The sequence below is a fragment of the Culex quinquefasciatus genome, chromosome 3 (genome assembly GCF_015732765.1).
Source record: "Culex quinquefasciatus strain JHB chromosome 3, VPISU_Cqui_1.0_pri_paternal, whole genome shotgun sequence".
Taxonomy (NCBI): Eukaryota; Metazoa; Arthropoda; class Insecta; order Diptera; family Culicidae; genus Culex; species Culex quinquefasciatus.
Genome location: NC_051863.1, coordinates 1,322,131 through 1,340,514, shown reverse-complemented (window position 1 = coordinate 1,340,514; position 18,384 = coordinate 1,322,131). Strand labels below are relative to the sequence as shown.

General features: G+C 33.3%; 2 protein-coding genes across 2 annotated transcripts; one reads left to right on the top strand and one right to left on the bottom strand.

Moving 5' to 3' along the window:
* Nucleotides 1-1,126: 1,126 nt before the first annotated feature.
* On the bottom strand, nucleotides 1,127-3,006 carry LOC6040476 (malate dehydrogenase, mitochondrial). Its single transcript, XM_001849810.2, has 3 exons — nucleotides 2,803-3,006; nucleotides 2,281-2,685; nucleotides 1,127-2,012 (listed from the first exon to the last, which is right to left on the bottom strand). Exons 1-3 carry the CDS (start codon nucleotides 2,866-2,868, stop codon nucleotides 1,470-1,472), a joined length of 1,014 nt encoding a protein of 337 aa, XP_001849862.1. The 5' UTR covers nucleotides 2,869-3,006; the 3' UTR covers nucleotides 1,127-1,469.
* A 7,069-nt stretch (nucleotides 3,007-10,075) lies between these two features.
* LOC6040475 (GTP-binding protein Rheb homolog) lies at nucleotides 10,076-18,244 on the top strand. Its single transcript, XM_001849809.2, has 5 exons — nucleotides 10,076-10,543; nucleotides 10,968-11,039; nucleotides 16,948-17,155; nucleotides 17,213-17,342; nucleotides 17,402-18,244. Exons 1-5 carry the CDS (start codon nucleotides 10,495-10,497, stop codon nucleotides 17,489-17,491), a joined length of 549 nt encoding a protein of 182 aa, XP_001849861.1. The 5' UTR covers nucleotides 10,076-10,494; the 3' UTR covers nucleotides 17,492-18,244.
* Nucleotides 18,245-18,384: the final 140 nt, after the last annotated feature.

Below are 18,384 nucleotides of genomic sequence, written 5' to 3'. Positions count from 1 at the left end.
AAATTATATGGACAAACTAATGATGCAAAATGGCTTCTTTGGGCATACCGAAGGCACCAAAAAAGTTTCAGTCGGATTAAAAAATACAAAAATTAAAATTGAAGAAAAAAGACCGATTTCGTAGAGAATTGCTCAAATGGAATGATTCTTTTTGCTTTCCTCACCTTACTGAGGAAAAGCTTTAAAATCACTCGAAAAATGAACTTTTTAATTAGACCTCCTAGACCTACCTTCATTTGTACATACCGACTCGGAATCACGAGCAAATGTCTGTGTGTTTGGCTGTATGTAGACATGGATACCGAATCAATGTCACTGGAATATCTCATCACTGGCTGAACCGATTTTGACCGTATTGGCCTCATTCGATTCATCTTAGGGTCCCATAAGTCCCTATCGAAATGTATAAGGTTAAGTAAAGCACAACAAAAATGCTTTAAAAAACTGCTGCATATAATTTTTTTTGTATATTTGAAAAATTAAAATAATTCTAAAAACCACAGAAAAAAAATCTAATAGTTTCAAAATTTGGAAAATAGGAAGCTAAAAAAATATAAACAAGTGTTCATTATTTTTAAAATACTAAATTTTTTTATTTCTCTTATATATTTATGAATTTGTGGAAATATTGCATTTTCTTTAAATAAAAAAAAAATTGCACGATACATTTTTTGGTTTGTTTTTTTTTTTTCAGAATTAAAAAAAAGAAATACTCTAAGTATTTATAGACCAATTTATTAAATATTAAATTTTTAAAGCTTAATTTGTAGATTTTATTTTTAAATGTAAGTAAATGTTTTTTTTGAAAATTTTATTATTAGCATTTCTTAATATAACTTCTTTTGTATGTTTAACTTTTTTAAATGTTTTTTTAATTAACTTTTAAAATTGATTAGATTAGAAATTAACTTCTAAAATTGAAATTTTAGATTTTATTTTTAAACATATTTTTTTAAATTTTAGTGCCTTTTGAATTTTTAAGAATTATGAAAAAAAATTTTTTTGTAAAACATTAATGCATTTATTTAGTTTTCGTCTTTTCAACTTCAAATACAATTAAAAATGCAATAACTTAACGCACGCCAGTTTGGGATAAAGTTCTTTTGTATAAATGAAAACAGTTCAGTTTTTCCTTCATATTGGTTTTTATTTATTGTTGAATTACCTGACTTTTTACCTCTACGGAAGAGAAAACTGTGGTTAATAACTTAAATTTCACTTATTTTTTTTTTGTTTTGTATGAACAATTCGTTTGGTGTTTGATTGGTCGTTATTCGTGACTGTGTTTGTGATTCTGGCTGATTGTTCCTAAGGAAGAGAGTCATCTGAATGAGCTTAAATTAAAAAGGATGGTAGTGCTGTATCGTGCCAAATGCGCTAAATCTTGTACTTGAAAGTTCTTTTCAATGGTTAGTTACAAACATCTTTTCATCTTGATCTAGAATCACTTTTTTGTTGTTGTTGTTCACTTAGTTCTTCTTGACAAACTCCTCGCCCTTCTGGATGTTCTTCTTCAGCTCCGGAATGGCCTTCTTCAGCAGCTCTTGCTCGTAGGCGTTCAGCTTGGGCAGTCCCAGGTTCTTCTCGAGACCGTTCTTGCCCAGCAGCAGCGGCGTGGAGAAGTAAGTGGCCTCGGTCACATCGGAGCGGACGTACGCGCACTCGATCACGTTCTTTTCGCCGTTCATGGCACGGGCCAGGGCAAGCGCGAAACGAGCTCCGGCGTAGGCCATCGACAGCGTGGCCGAACCGGCACCGGCCTTGGCCTTGACGACCTCTGTACCGGCCTCCTGGATGCGTTCCGTCAGCGCGGCAATCTTGTCCTGGGGGAAGCTGACCGAGGGCGTGGCCTGGGACAGCACCGGGATGATGGTCACACCCGAGTGGCCACCGATGACCGGAATGTTGACCTTCTGCGGGTCGACTCCGGAGGCTTCACCGATGAAGGCGTTGGCACGGACAATGTCCAGCGTGGACACGCCGAACACGCGCTTCGGGTCCAGGACTCCGGCCTGGAAAGAATTTGAGATCAATAAATTTCAAGGCAAATGAAATCTAAGCTAGAAATCTAGAGCGAGATAAACAATGTCTTGAATCAAGGGCTAAATGATATTGATAAGCAAGTTGAAATGAAAAACAAAATCGCTGCACTGAGAAGCAAGCAAGAGCTAAGGTTGAATGACTTTAAAAGCGCTGGTGATAATTATAAACTCATCACGATGGACAAAAAATCGACCAGCGAAGCGCATATTACTCAACATTGCACAATTCGAGGCTTACCTTGGCCAAGGTGTCGCAGGCAATCGGCACCGTCGAGTTGACCGGGTTCGAGATGATTCCGATCAGCGCCTTGGGGCACGCCTTGGCACATCCGGCGGCCAAATCGCGCACGATCGAGGCGTTCGTGTTGAACAGATCGTCGCGGGTCATGCCCGGCTTGCGCGGAACGCCGGCCGGAATGATGACAATGTCGGCACCGGCCAGAGCCTTCTCCAGGTTTTCGGGTCCGTTGTAGCCGGTGACCTTGGAACGGGTTTCGATGTGGGACAGATCGGCGGCGACTCCGGGCGTGTGGACAATGTCGTACAGGGACAGTTCCGTCACCAGCGGGCTGTTCTTGAGCAGCAGCGACAGCGGCTGGCCAATGCCACCGGAAGCGCCGCAAACGGCAACCTTCACATTGTTCTGAAATAGCCGGTCAAGGATTGTCATTAGTGAGGGCGGGCAAACGGGTTACGTAAACCATTGCAAAAAAATTAAATAAAACCAAATCCGGTCAATCACACCCTCAATCCTACTAACCTGGCCGCTGGTGGAGAAGTTCTTAGCGCCCTGGGCGGCAACGGACTTCAAGGTACGAGCGAACATTTTTTAGCTTTTTCAATTGAATTGAAACTTTTCCCGGAAGGATTGTTGAAGGATTGGGATTGAATCGAAAAACCGTGCCGTGGCCACCACACTCGAGCTGACAACGTTCTGTACTCGGACTCAGGAAAAGAGAATTCAACGAGAGATGACGGGGGAAAAATCGCGAGAGAGCGACCTTGGAGAGAGCGAAGAGGTTATGTCAGTTTGGGGCATGGTTGCCGGTTCTGTGTGTTTTCTGTCAGGATATCTGTAAAAACAAGTTTGGTTGATCTCTGAACTGTCATTTGACGTGAGAATCCAGCAATAATCTAATCGAGAAATTAAAAGTGAGCGTGTGCGTGCAACATAGAGTTAAACTTTTCAACACGCAAAACGGACATTAGGTATAAATTCCTAATTTTTAGGTATAATCGAACCTGACTGCAATAAGTTATTTTATTACTAATCGGCTATTAGTAATAAAATTACTAATAGCGTTTTAGTACGAGAATTCCTATATTTTAGGTATAATTGTAGAACCAAAATACCTTAATTTTAGGTATTTTCTGGAAAAGTGAGGGGACCAAAATAACTTATATTTAGGTATAATCCAAGATGGCGGACCATTATTATTCCTAATTTCTAGGTATAAATACCTAAATTTGAGGTATTTTCTGGAAAAGTGAGAGATCCAAAATTACTGATATTCAGGTATAATCCAAGATGGCGGACCATTATTATTCCTAATTTTAAGGAATATATACCTAAATTAGAGGTATTTTCAGAAAAAATGAGGGATCCAAAATTACTGATATTTAGGTATAATCCAAGATGGCGGACCATTATTATTCCTAATTTTTAGGAATATATACCTAAATTTGAGGTATTTTCTGGAAAAGTGAGAGATCCAAAATTACTGATATTCAGGTATAATCCAAGATGGCGGACCATTATTATTCCTAATTTTAAGGAATATATACCTAAATTTGAGATATTTTCAGAAAAAATGAGGGATCCAAAATTACTGATATTCAGGTATAATCAAAGATGGCGGACCATGATTATTCCAAATTTTTAGGTATAAAAATCTAAATTTGAGGTATTTTCTGGAAAAGTGAGGGATCCAAAATTACTGATAATCAGGTATAATCAAAGATGGCGGACCATTTATTCCTTATTTCTAGGCATAAATACCTAAATTTGAGGTATTTTCTTTAAACGTGAGGGATCGAAAATTACTTATACTTAAGAATAATCAAAGATCAAATTAGGTATTATCCAAGAGATATGCAGGCAGAAGAAAACAATGGTTTATATGATATTAATATTTTTATTTATATCAAACACAACTATTTCATAAATTTTCTCACCTAAAAATGAATATTAAAATTTAAATCATATTTTATTTTTTCAATGAATCTATATTTTTAATATTAAATTTATCTTTTTTATAAATATTTTGGTTTTTTATGTTTTAATTTTTTAATAGTAAAATATTTAAATAGTTAAATATTTAAATATTTAAATATTTAAATATTTAAATATTATAATATTTTAATATTTTAATATTTTAATATTTTAATATTTTAATATTTAAATATTTTAATATATTAATATTTTAATATTTTAATATTTTGATACTTTAATATTTTAATATGTCAATATTTTAATATTTTAATATTTTAATATTTTAATTTTTTTATATTTTAATATTTTAATATTTTAATATTTGAATATTTTAATATTTTAATATTTTAATATTTTAATATTTCAATATTTTAATATTTTAATATTTTAATATTTTAATATTTTAATATTTTAATATTTTAATATTTTAATATTTTAATATTTTAATATTTTAATATTTTAATATTTTAATATTTTAATATTTTAATATTTTAATATTTTAATATTTTAATATTTTAATATTTTAATATTTTAATATTTTAATATTTTAATATTTTAATATTTTAATATTTTAATATTTTAATATTTTAATATTTTAATATTTTAATATTTTAATATTTTAATATTTCAATATTTTAATATTTTAATATTTCAATATTGTAATATTTTAATATTTTAATATTTTAATATTTTAATATTTTAATATTTTAATATTTTAATATTTCAATATTTTAATATTTTAATATTTTAATATTTTAATATTTTAATATTTTAATATTTTAATATTTTAATATTTTAATATTTTAATATTTTAATATTTTAATATTTTAATATTTTAATATTTTAATATTTTAATATTTTAATATTTTAATATTTTAATATTTTAATATTTTAATATTTTAATATTTTAATATTTTAATATTTTAATATTTTAATATTTTAATATTTTAATATTTTAATATTTTAATATTTTAATATTTTAATATTTTAATATTTCAATATTTTAATATTTCAATATTTTAATATTTTAATATTTTAATATTTTAATATTTTAATATTTTAATATTTTAATATTTTAATACTTTAATATTTTAATACTTTAATATTTTAATATTTTAATATTTTAATATTTTAATATTTTAATATTTTAATATTTTAATATTTTAATATTTTAATATTTCAATATTTTAATTTTAAAATTAGGTATTTTCCAAGAGTTATGCAGGCAGAAGAAAAACAAAATTTTAAATGATATTAATATTTTTATTTACATAAAACACAACTTTTGCATAAATGTACGTACCTAAAATAAATATTTAATGATTTGAATATTTTAACATTATTATTTTGTATAATATTATATAATATATCTTTAATATTTCAATATTTATTTGTTTTAAATATCTTTTATTATTTTAATATTTTAATATTTTTACAACTTCAACATTTTAATCTTTAAATATTTGGAATTGTAGAATATAAGATTTTTTTGAGTTTTAAAATGTTTGGAATTAGAGATTTTTAAAATTTTCTCTCTCTCCCCTCTCTTTCTATTTTCTCGCTCTTCCTGTTCCCTGCTATCTCTCTCTCTTCCCTTCCTCTCAATTCAACTTTTTCTCTTTCTCTCCTACCCTCTCTCCCTTTCTTTCTCTCCCATATTTTCTCACCTCTCTCTTTCCCACCTTCTCTCTACCTCTCCTACTCTCTCTCCTTCTCCTACTATCTCTCTCCCTCTCCTACTATCTCTCCCTCTCCTACTATCTCTCCCTCTCCTACTATCTCTCCATCTCCTACTCTCTCTCCAACTATATCTCTTATCCCTCTCTTTCTTCATCTTTGCCCCTCTCACTCCCACTTTCTCTCTCTCTTACTTTCTATCTCTCTCTTCCTCTACCCTCATCCTATCTCTTTCCCACATTTTCTTTCGCTCATCCCCTCCAGCCTTCTCTCACAAACTCCCCCTTTCTCTCCCTTTTCTACTTTCTCTATCCCTTTCCCATTTTCGCTCTCTTTCATTCCCTCTTCTTCTTTCTTCTTTCCCATTTTTTCTCTCCCTCTCCTCTTCTCTCTCCCACTTTCTCTTTATTTCTCTCTTTCTCTTCGTCTACCCCCACCCATTTACTTTCAGTCTCTCATACACACGACACACACACACACACACACACACACACACACACACACACACACACACACACACACACACACACACACACACGAACACTTTCACAAACGCATACATACACACACCCGCAACGTCCAACCAAATCACAAAAAGATAAAAATTGGTTCGTCAAACTCAAACTCGATACAATTTTTCATTCACACAATCGCCACGGTCGCACAATCCCCACGGTTGGGGTCCGTTTATACTTCCCCTTTCCAGCTCTTCCGCAAATATCCGTCCCGAGATCCGTCCTCCAGAGCACGAGAGGGAAGTGGCGGCTTTTTTAATTCCGCCGGGAGTTGAAGGTTCCGTCCTCCTCCTCCTCCTCTTCCACAAGCACGCGAGCCACACTTCCTCTAATAAGGATGCTCCGGGTTCCGTTCTCCGTGCAGAACCGGAGAGCCACTTTTCTTCCTGCACAAAACTTACCTTGCCAAAGTTCCTAAGTTTTCAGCAGCACTGCGGAACACCAACTCACAGCCACGAAATTATTTTGTTTTGACTTGTCAAAACGTGAATCGCAATTTTAGAACTAAAAATACTAAAATTTAGGAATTTTTAAGAAGTACTTCAGTGTTCTAAAAAAATCCTAAATTTTAGGAAGAAAAAAATACTAATTTTTAGGTATAATTTGACAAGCTAGAACATAAGTTCAAAAAATACTAAAAATTAGGAATTTATACCTAATGTCCGTTTTGCGTGAAAGTGCCGTGGTAATCTTCACAGCAATTTCACAGAAAGTTTAACTCCATGTGGCACACACTCTCACTTTTAATTTCGCGATAAATATTATTATTTATTGCGGATTTCGTAGATTTTGCAAAAATCGTGAAAGTTGTAAAAAACTCTCCAACAAAGTGCACACCTAAACCACAGACAAACAGACGTGACTCTTCATACAAATTATTTTTGAAATCCATCGTCCTTCATCAAACCACCATATAACGACGACGCCAGCGCTGCCTGGTGAGCTGATGCCGAAGCGCAGCCCAAACATACCAATACAAACCTATTACTGTCCTGTGTCATGTCAGTGTATGCGTGAGACAATCAAGCCTTAACGATTGTAAACATCAACAGCTGATTGAAATAATTGTTGTTTCTGATCGTCAGTACTCGATGAAATAATAGTAAAAATTAACACCGACGGCCGAAGATGACGGAGGGTCGGTTCCGTTTTCAATGGCAGAACCTCATGAGCCAAATCATGTGGCAGCACCAGCAACGACGCACCACAACCGCAACGACAGAGACCAAACCACTGGTTGCTTCCAAGTTTTGTCCAACATTCCTTCTCCATCGAAACCTCGAACCATTACACCTGACACCATCATCAACAAGATATAAGGTCCCGAAAACACCCGTAGTGGCCGCCGAAATAAAAAAAAAAAATAATTCAAATCTACCGGAATTGATCCCAACGATGGGCGTTTGAAAACATCCGCGGGAAACGGTCCACGGCGCAGTTAAGTTGCGGCAAATGAGATGAAATCGACGCACCATCGCCAAAAGGACGACCAGCAGAGGCAATCCATTAAGGATAAGCAGGTTGCTCCGAAGAAGATGATTCAACCACAAAATACGGCTTCCTCCGCAGTAGCGGACGTCGCATCAGCAGCCTCGACATCGGCAGACCTACCGGGTTAATAGTGGGGCAAAAGGTATGTCCTCGCTAGTCAGCCGCTCATCTGACCCTGGCCGAGACTGCCCCAATCTTGTCCCGCAAAGCCTGGATTGTGGTTCACCGATAAAATTCCAGAATTCCATCATATTTTGTTTGTTTTCATTTGCTGCCACGTGCTCACGCTCAACTTTACAACAACAAAAACACATCACACACACTGAGAAAAAACGGGCGAGCTGTCACGACAGCAGCGCCATCAGCGCCGGGTGAGTGGATGCCGAAGCTAAATTGCATTTGAAATAACCGTTTTTGGCTCGGTTATTGAAGGACGATGGTTCCGCACTCAAGTGTCCCGTCTGTTTGTCTGTGCCTAAACTATCTAAGACACACTCCCAAGTCATCTAAACTGGTCGAAAGCGAATATTCGTAGAAAGTTGAAAATTTGTAATTAAAAGTTGGAATGTTTTTGATACTACCATGCATTTATGGAATAGAAAATTGGTCAAATATATGATATTTAAATCGAAGGTGGTTGGTCACTTTTTCGTTTGACACTTTTTTAGTTTGTACCCCGTTGGTTGGTCAAAGTGAAACTAAAAAGTGACAAAGTGTCACTTTTTACACGGCGCTCACGCACACTATCAAAACAAACGTTTGGTAGTTTGGGTAAACTCCGTGTAAAAGGGGTGTCAAACTTAAAAGTAACCCCGTTCGTTTGACAACAGTTGGTGTCAAACCATCGGGGTTAGAGTGTATTTCTGAACATTTTTTATCCGGTTCTTTAAACAAATCGATGCCTCTGCACTAATCTTGCGGGGTTTTCTATCAAATTAGCATAAGAGAGCACAGAGGCTTCAAAATAAATACTAAGTGTATCTCCCTCACATCTAAATCCAAAATTTTTAAAAATATATATTCTTAAAAAATCATTCTGATTTTTTGTTATAGTGCTATACATAAAAAATATATTAGGCACCCAAGCTAACATGTCGAATCCAAGAGGGTGCTGTGTCCTATCCCTCGCTTTGTCCAGACCAAAATCCATGATAGAGCTGTCAGACCAAATCTGTCAGACTAAGACTGTCAGACCAAAGAGTAAAAAGATAACAATCTCGGTTTTTGACATAAAAATAAAAATGTTTTTTTTTTTTCATTTTTTTAACTGGTTTCGATTTGCAAAATAATTGGTAGGCCAGAACATGTTCAACATGACGTCCTGTACACAGTTAAATAAGTAGTTAAAAGCCTTATTCGTCCACTTTAATTTTTGATATGGTTATCGGTGCTCACCTGCATATACTTGAAATTTGTTATGCGTTGTTATTGTTATTATTGTTACACAAAAAACTCAAAAAATCTAAAATTCCAAAATTAAAAAAAAAATAAAGAAGAACCAGAAATTAAAAAAAAATCTATAGATTTCCAAAATTCAAAAAAAAATCCAAGTTTGAATTTTTGTAAAAAAACTAAATTAAAAAAAATTTTCTCAAAATTTCAAAGTTTCTTAAAATAAAAAAAATCTGCCAATTTCAAATATTAAAAAAAATCTCAAAAATCGTCAAATTTCAGAAAATCCACTAATAACAATACCAATAACTCCAAAAATTCCTAAGAATTAAAAAAAAACAATAAATTGAAAAAAATTAAAACATTTGTTTTTAATCTAAAAATCAGCTAAATTAAAAAAAAAACAAAAGACTTTAAAAAATCTAAAAATTTTACAAATTTTGAAAAATCTAAAAATATTAATTTCAAATATATTCAAATTCGTAACTTTTAACCTCTTAAAAGATCCTTTTGTTACAATTTCTTTTGCAGTTATGTGAAAAACATAGAGCTTAGTAAATCAACAAAAATGGGATTTTTTCTAATTTTATTTTTTTTAAAGGTCTGAATATTATCACCAAAACATTTGTAACTTCAAATAAGTCTGTACCTATCCGTCAAATGACACAATTTTGACAAACGAAAAGTACTCGCTTGTGTGCGTGTGTTTCCGATCGCGTGCTTTTGGCTGTGTTTGTGATCGACGAAGTTCAAAAATGTCAAGTTCTTCAGTTCAAAGACAACAAACCTGCAGTGAAATTGTGCTGATGGTTCCTTCTTCTCTCGCGCAAGAAAATTTCGATTGTTAAATTTGCTTCGATTGTGCAAGAATAGCGCGTCGCGTCGTTTATCCAATGTTCCGGACCCGTTCGCTTCCGATGTCCCAGTGAGGTGCGCACGTTCCGGCCTGTGATTTTCGGATTGCTCCCTTTTTTGCGTAGTGGCCCTGAACACGCGAACTGTCGCTGCGTCTGACAGCTGCTCCTCCGTCATCACATCGTTCTTTTTTTCGCTGTGAATACTACGATTTGCTTGTGGGATATTGGCCGAGTTAATCCGGAATTACGTCGGCACTGTTTCGATTACATCCCCCCATTGTTAAACTGCGCGCTAAGCGGACCCGAAGATGCCAGCCAAGGAGCGTAACATTGCCATGATGGGCTACCGATCCGTAGGTACGAGTTGTCCACCCGCAAAAAAAAACAGGTTCCAATTGCGATGCTGAAAATAATAAAAACACGCACGCAATGAGTGCTCCCCGCGAAAAGATTCCCTTTGTTGCCTGTTGCAAATCCCACTCCACACACAATCGCGCAGCTGCTGGCGCCCTCCTTATCAGCAGCTTCATGCATTGGCCAAAAATTGGGCTCATCGTCGGAAGGGAAGAGACGAAGCGATAAGCGCCACAACATCCACATTCAAGTTGTCTCCGTCAATCCGTCGGTGACCGTGGTGTGTTCCCGAGGAGGCTGTGTGGCTGCCGGGCCAGCAGGTGCTAATTGGAACGGAACACACCTGGCAGAAGATGGGAAAAAAACGCGATTGTTGATCACCAATGTGGCTCATCCTTGCCTCTTTCCCTTTTCTCTTCCTCACCAGGAAAGTCATCGCTCAGTATTCAATTCGTGGAAGGACAATTTGTGGACTCGTACGATCCCACCATCGAGAACAGTAAGTGTTGTTTTGTGTTTGCAATAGTCATCTCGTCTTAAGAGCAGTACGTGATCGTCACGAAAGTGTTTCTTATTTTAATCCTACAGTTATTTGACCTAGATACTTTTAATATCGAAATTTGTAACTTCTGGCATAAAATTGATTTGTATCTTGCAAACAGGTAATTATTTCTATGCTGCTACAGAGCAATAGAATCCTAAAACCTTATGTAAATTTTTATGTTCAACGGTAAAGAACACGATTAAAAACCATTTCTAGTCAGTTTTATTTTTTATTTTTTTCGTTGAATCATACATTTTTTAAAACTAAAAATTGCATATTCTGGAGTTTTTTTTAAAGGTCCAATAAACCAAATTCTCAATTTTTGATTTTTGGGTGTTCTTTAATACCCCTGACTCATGGCGGTTTCAAAAACACCCAAAAAGCAAAAACTGGAAATTTGGTTTATTGGACCTTTTCAAGAAAAAAAAAATAAATAAGATACTCCAACTGTACGGGTGATGCATTTTAAGCAATGGTTTTTCCATTACAATGTTGAAATCCTGGCTTGCAATTTCAATTATTACACAGTCCAACAAGATTTTGTCTCTGAGACGAGTATAGGTGTTCCTAGTAGATTTTTGCCTGCTGAATCCGAATCTGGGTCTAGAATTGCTCCAAATGGTCCCAATTTTGAGATACACCCGTTTGAAATGTTAGTTTAGGCCAAAATTAGCTACTTTGTCGACTATTTTACAAAAGAACTATCGAATAAACAAATAAACCAATACATGTATCTTAAAGTTCACGTTTTCCCCTTTCTGAAACACCCCTGGTTTTTAAAATTTGATTGTTTCTACGCATATTTATAGCCATTTTAAAATTATATTTTCAGTTGGTCTCATTCAAGTTTTTCCAACTTGCATGCAAGTCAAATTCTAATTTTAAAATGGCTATAAATATGCGTAGAAACAATCAAATTTTAAAAACCAGGGGTGTTTCAGAAAGGGGAGAACGTGAACTTTAAGATACATGTATTGTTTTATTTGTTTATTCAATAGTTCTTTTGTAAAATAGTGGACAAAGTAGCTAATTTTGGCCTAAACTAACATTTCAAACGGGTGTATCTCAAAATTGGGACCATTTGGAGCAATTCTGGACCCGGATTCGGATTCAGCAGGCAAAAATCTACTAGGAACACATATTCTCGTCTCAGAGACAAGAAACATTTGATTTTTTGTTGAACTGTGTTATATTTATTTAGTTTTTACCCCTACACCTCGACCTCGGCCAGAGTCGAGAGAAAAATTTTAAAAAATATTTGTATCGGTCTTTTTTTTTAAATAGGGATGTTTAAAAGGTATTGGAAATTTTCCCGAAAAGCTTCTAAAACTGTTGAATGTTAAGTTGGGTTTGGAATCATATGTGAATTTTAGATAAAATGTACCGTTTTTGAGTTGATGTAATTTTTAGGTAATTTAATCTGATCGAATCACTATTTTTTTTTCGTCGTCTTTTTCTCTATGGTCGAGCTTAAGTATGACCCATAATTTAAAACTACTCTAAAATTATTTTGAATTTATAAATCCAAGAGGGCGGCCAAAATGGCGGACTCATTGAAAATGCAGTTTTATTTGCTGTTTACTGTTGTTCTACGCATAATTGTCCCATGTAATTTTTGGATGATTCTGACTTTTTTGGCATTTTTAAGTTTAATTTGATGTATTCTTTAAGAAAAACACTTAAGATCTAGTACTTCGATCGGAAACCCATGAAAAACAACACCAAGTATGTTTGTCCCATCGTTGAACTTCTACGCATAAGTGCATCTCCAGCGCGGGTAGCAAACATCGAAGCAAATCAAATTTGCACCCGACGTCAACCCCACCGCGGTACCTGTCGTGGTAGCAAATTTGCTCTCAGTTCTTCGGGATTTCACTTTGCTACCCGCTATTCTGCTGGTTTGCTACTGCGGGAAATGGAATGATGCACGGAAAAAAATTAAACTGTTTTTTATGTATGAAAAAAAATAAAAAATGACAAAATTAAAATAAAAAAAAAATCAAAACACTAAAAAAATAAAAAAAAATAAAAATTTAAAACAATTGAAAAAAAAAATCAAAAAATAAATTCAAAAAATTAAAAAGATTTAAAAAAAATTTAACAAAAATTTAAAAAAAAAATAAAATTAAAAAAAATTAAAAAAATTTAAAAAAAAACTAAAAAATAATCAAAAATTTAGAAATTAAAAAAATTCAAAAAATTTAAAACATTAAAAAAATTCAAAAAAATTAAATAAAATAAAAAAATATTGAAAAATATATATATAAAATTTAAAAAAAAATAAAAAAAAATTAAAAAATTAAGAAAAAAAATTAAAAAAAAAAAACATAATAAAATAAAAAAATTTAAAAAAAAAATAAAATTTTCAAAAAAATTAACAAATTTAAAGAAATTAAAAAAAATAAAATTTAAATTAATTTCAAAATTGAAAAATATTAAAAAATTTGGAAAAATTGAAAAAGATTGAAAAAATTATAAATATTGAAAAAAATTTAGAACAAATAAAAAAATTGAAAATGTAAAAAAATTAGAAAAATTATAGCTATTTAAATTTAAAATAAAACAACAACAAAAATTAAGCTATTTAAACTAAGAAAAACAACGAAAATTAAGCTTTTTAAACGCATTTTTGAATTTCTGATTTTTTGAATTTTTGAATTTTTGAATTTCTGAATTTTTGAATTTTTGAATTTTGGAATTTTGGAATTTTGGAATTTTGGAATTTTTAAATTTTTGAATTTCTGAATTTTTGAATTTTTGAATTTTTGAATTTTTGAATTTTTGAATTTTTGAATTTCTGAATTTCTGAATTTTTGAATTTATGAATTTTTGAATTTTTGAATTTTTGAATTTTTGAATTTTTGAATTTTAGAATTTTAGAATTTTAGAATTTTAGAATTTTAGAATTTTAGAATTTTAGAATTTTAGAATTTTAGAATTTTAGAATTTTAGAATTTTAGAATTTTAGAATTTTAGAATTTTAGAATTTTAGAATTTTAAATTTTAGAATTTTAGAATTTTAGAATTTTTAAATTTTGAATTTTGAATTTTGAATTTTTGAATTTTAAATTTTAAATTTTTGAATTTTTGAATTTTTGAATTTTTGAATTTTTGAATTTTTGAATTTTTGAATTTCTGAATTTCTGAATTTTTGAATTTATGAATTTTTGAATTTTTGAATTTTTGAATTTTTGAATTTTTGAATTTTTAAATTTATAATTTTTTAAATTTTAAATTTTTGTTTTTTTGAATTTTTGAATTTTTGTTTTTTTTTTGAATTTTTGAATTTTTGAATTTTTGAATTTTGAATTTTTAAATTTTTGAATTTGTGAATTTGTGAATTTTTTAATCATACACATGAGCAGACATACAAAAATCTCCGAAACACGCATTCAAAACTTTGCCCCCAGCTTGCCGGTACTTGTCGGGTATCAGAAAATGAGTACCCGACAGGTACCGACACATATTTTTCTTCTACAGATGAACTTGAGATCAAATTTGATACCTGCTTTGCTACGCGCGGTGGGAGACTCGGGGGCAAACTCGAGAGCAAATTTGGTGGGAATCAAATCGGGGAGCAAATGGTTTAGCTTTCGACATTTTCGAAAAATGAAATTCTTTGAAATTTTCAATAGGATTAAATAGTTTAATAAACTTTTAGCATTTCTAGGCATGAATCAACACATAATTATTGATTTTGAAGGTAAACGAGAGCAAAACATGATAAAACCCCATATTTGTCCCCCGCGGTGGGCTTGTTTCGGTGGCAAATTTGCTACCCTAGCGGTGGGGATGACGGAGTTTTTTCAAGGTGGCAAATTTGATCTCGGTATTCATGAGCCGGGTGCAAATTTGATTTGCACCCCAGCGCTGGAGATGCCCTAATTGTCCCAAATAAGAGTGATAAACTGCTAACTAGGATATTAGAAAGTTTTAAAAAAAACATCTTAACAAATCTGTTTAAATTTTTTTAAATTCTTTGAAATCTTTGAAATCTTAGAATTTTTATTTTTTTTACGTTTTTCAGATTTTTTATGTAAACTTTTAAAGTACCGTAAACCGGGGTGACTTTGATAGGATTTCAATTTGTTTTTAGAATATTTTCCAACAGGTAAGGTTTTTCTCAAGATTATTATTTTTAAAACATGTACTGGGGTAGACCACATAAAGTCCATGCAATATTTCGGAAAAAAAGTTTTTTCAATAACGTTTAGAAAAATAGTTACGTTAAAAAATCTTAGTTTGAATTCCGGGGTGACTTTGATAGCCATAGTTTTTCTTGTTAAAATCATATTTAAGATGTTCAAACTTTATTTGTACGCTAAATGTACCATCACTAAAGTAGCTGATATAGTTTTTAAGAAAAAAAAAATCAATGTTTATTTTTAGTTAACTAAGTGTATAAGCTTTTAAGCAAAATACATATAAATTTTAGGTAAAATTGTTAAAAAGTCGGAATTTTGCCTGAAATTTGTTAAAACTAGTTTTGTTTATAAAATTATCGATTTATATTGCATTTTATACTGAATTCGAAGCACAAATCACAAGTTTTCACATTTTAGATGAAATTTGTTCAACTGAAATTGCGTATAAATTAAGAGTGTTTTTATAATTGTGTTTCGAAAACACATATTATTTATTTTTTACAAACTTTTTTAACCTTCTCCTAGTGGAAAATTGTCCAAAAAATCCGAAAATGCATTCCGTTTTCCGATTAAAAATCATGTTCACTGAGAAAATCATGACACTTTGAGAAGTTTAAAATAATGGCTTTCATCATCATTTTCTTAACTATAGTTAACTAACTTTTTAAACTTGTCAAAATTTTATGAAAAGTTCTTCTTGAGGTACTTTGAACACTTCTCTACCACGGTCAGTATGTTTCTGAACCATTCCTTACGTATTTTAATTGTACTCTTCATTTTGCGGAAAAATCGCAAACCTATCAAAGTCACCCCGGCTATCAAAGTCACCCCGTTTTGCGGTATTGGATATTTTTGAAATTATGAAGAGAAGCTTTGAACGTGGACAAATGAATTTTGAGCGATCGACTGTCGTAATTTTTCGACGGTAGATGGAGAAATTACGATCGAATGATCTCAATCTGCTTTCGACAAATTACGACTTACCGTTGACAAATTACGATCGTAATATTTTGATCGAGAATATTGCCGAAACCCCACTTGTTATTTTCAAGAAAACGTATCTCGGAATCCTGAACTTCCCGAAGAATACGATAAAAATGATTTCAGGCTTTTCCGTCAAGATAAAATTTGCAAAACCTACAGCCCTGCCGTTGCTGAACAGGATCGTATTAACTTAAAAGCTCTTCCGATCATACGCCACAACGATCTAGTGATGTTTCCCTTTTCAACAGCATGTATGAATGCGCTGAAAAGATAAAACACCAAGGTCATCAGAACTCAGAACATCAGAGATACGAATAGGCAACAGTCGTTGGCCACCAACGGCGCCCGCCATGTCAGTTTGTAGAACTCGGATTCAAAGGGACAGTAATGTTAGTAACGCTTGTTGCTAACAATTCTTCGATTAGCCCCAAACAAAACAGTTATTTTTATCACTACACACTTATACACTGAATTGCTGTTTATCAGCTAACAATTCTTCCTGGAATAATCAAAGGTTCGCACAAGCGAAAAAAAAGGTTGTTCATCATAATTGCGCGTTCGTAATTGTCTCTAGTACCAACACCCGCTTTTTATGTTATTGCGACGCGACAGCTAGAAAAGGGTGATCCTTATCATCGATTTGCGAGCACCCTCGACGGCTGTGTGCAATTGGCGCCAAACCTCTCCCTCCACGTTTGATGAATCATCATTCCTTTTTCGCTCCTCTCCGACAGCATTCACCAAAATAACCCGCGTCAATTCGACCGACTACGAGGTCAAGCTGGTGGACACGGCCGGCCAGGATGAGTACAGCATATTTCCCGCCCAGTACAGCATGGACTTTCACGGGTACGTGCTGGTGTACTCCATCACGAGTCAAAAGTCCTTCGAGGTCATTCAGATTATCTACGAGAAGCTGCTCGATGTCATGGGGAAGGCCTAGTGAGTGTTGGGAGGAGGTTTGAGTAGTACCATGGTTAATGGCTCGTGCCGTTTCAGCGTTCCGGTAGCCCTCGTTGGGAACAAAACCGATTTGCACCAGGAGCGGGCAGTTTCGACCGAGGAAGGACGAAAATTAGCCGAATCTTGGAAAGCGCAATTTTTAGAGACTTCTGCGAAACAAAATGAGGTTTGTAGCATAAAAATATTTTTTTACAGTGCAATCAAACGAATCCCTCCCTCTTTCAGTCCGTCGCCGATATATTCCACTTGCTGTTGCAGCAAATCGAGCGCGATAATGGAAATACTAGCGAAAAGAGCAGTTGTACCATATCTTGAACAGGTTCCACAGGTTCCAACAAACCGGCGAGAAACAAAAGTTTACTAGGAAGAAAGTGTCATCCCCCTGCTTCTCGGCGTCGCTGTTCCGCTGTTGTGGCCGCTGTGGGACCGGAAGCTCCCGTTATCTTTATGTGAATATTAAAAAAAAAATCGTACAGTGATGTATAAAGAAAAGTTTAGTTCAAAATTCTCCAAGCAAGAAACGCAAGTAAACGTAATACCAAATAGAACAATTTCCAATCACACAACAATTTCAAGCATATTTGCGCCGTAATTATTACACGATGGGGACAATTAAGTGGCAGCGGCATCGGAAGAATGGGAAAGAGAACAGTTTTATCATCATTTTTAAGAATCGAAAAGTGAAAACGGCAAATTACACTGAAAGCACACACACACACCGAGTTTTAGATAGAAACAGATTTGCACACACACACACGTGCCGCTGAATTCTGCAATTATTTATGTGGGCGCGAAATCATGGGTCAAAACATACAGATACAACTATTTTGAAAGTAAAACCACGTAAAGAGATGTGAATTTTGGGTTGAAAATCGCAACACTTTCTTATATAACTTCTTTAGGTTTCTTTAACAATACTTTTCTTAAGGATAAGACAATTTTATAGTTTTACCCCTAGATGATATGATACGGAGATCAAGTACTAAAATATCATCGTGGAGATGGCTTAGAGCGGTAGAGAAATAATAATAATAATAAAAACGAGAATATTTTTAAGTTCAACAAAAATCTTTTTTTTTCAAAGAAATATTCCCCTAAAACTTGGATACTTTCCTGCAAGAGTAATTTTGCATCATTGGTCCTCCGTACAAATCACCATTCAATTTCGGCTATTGCCCATACAAAAATAACGATGGCGCTTTTTGAAA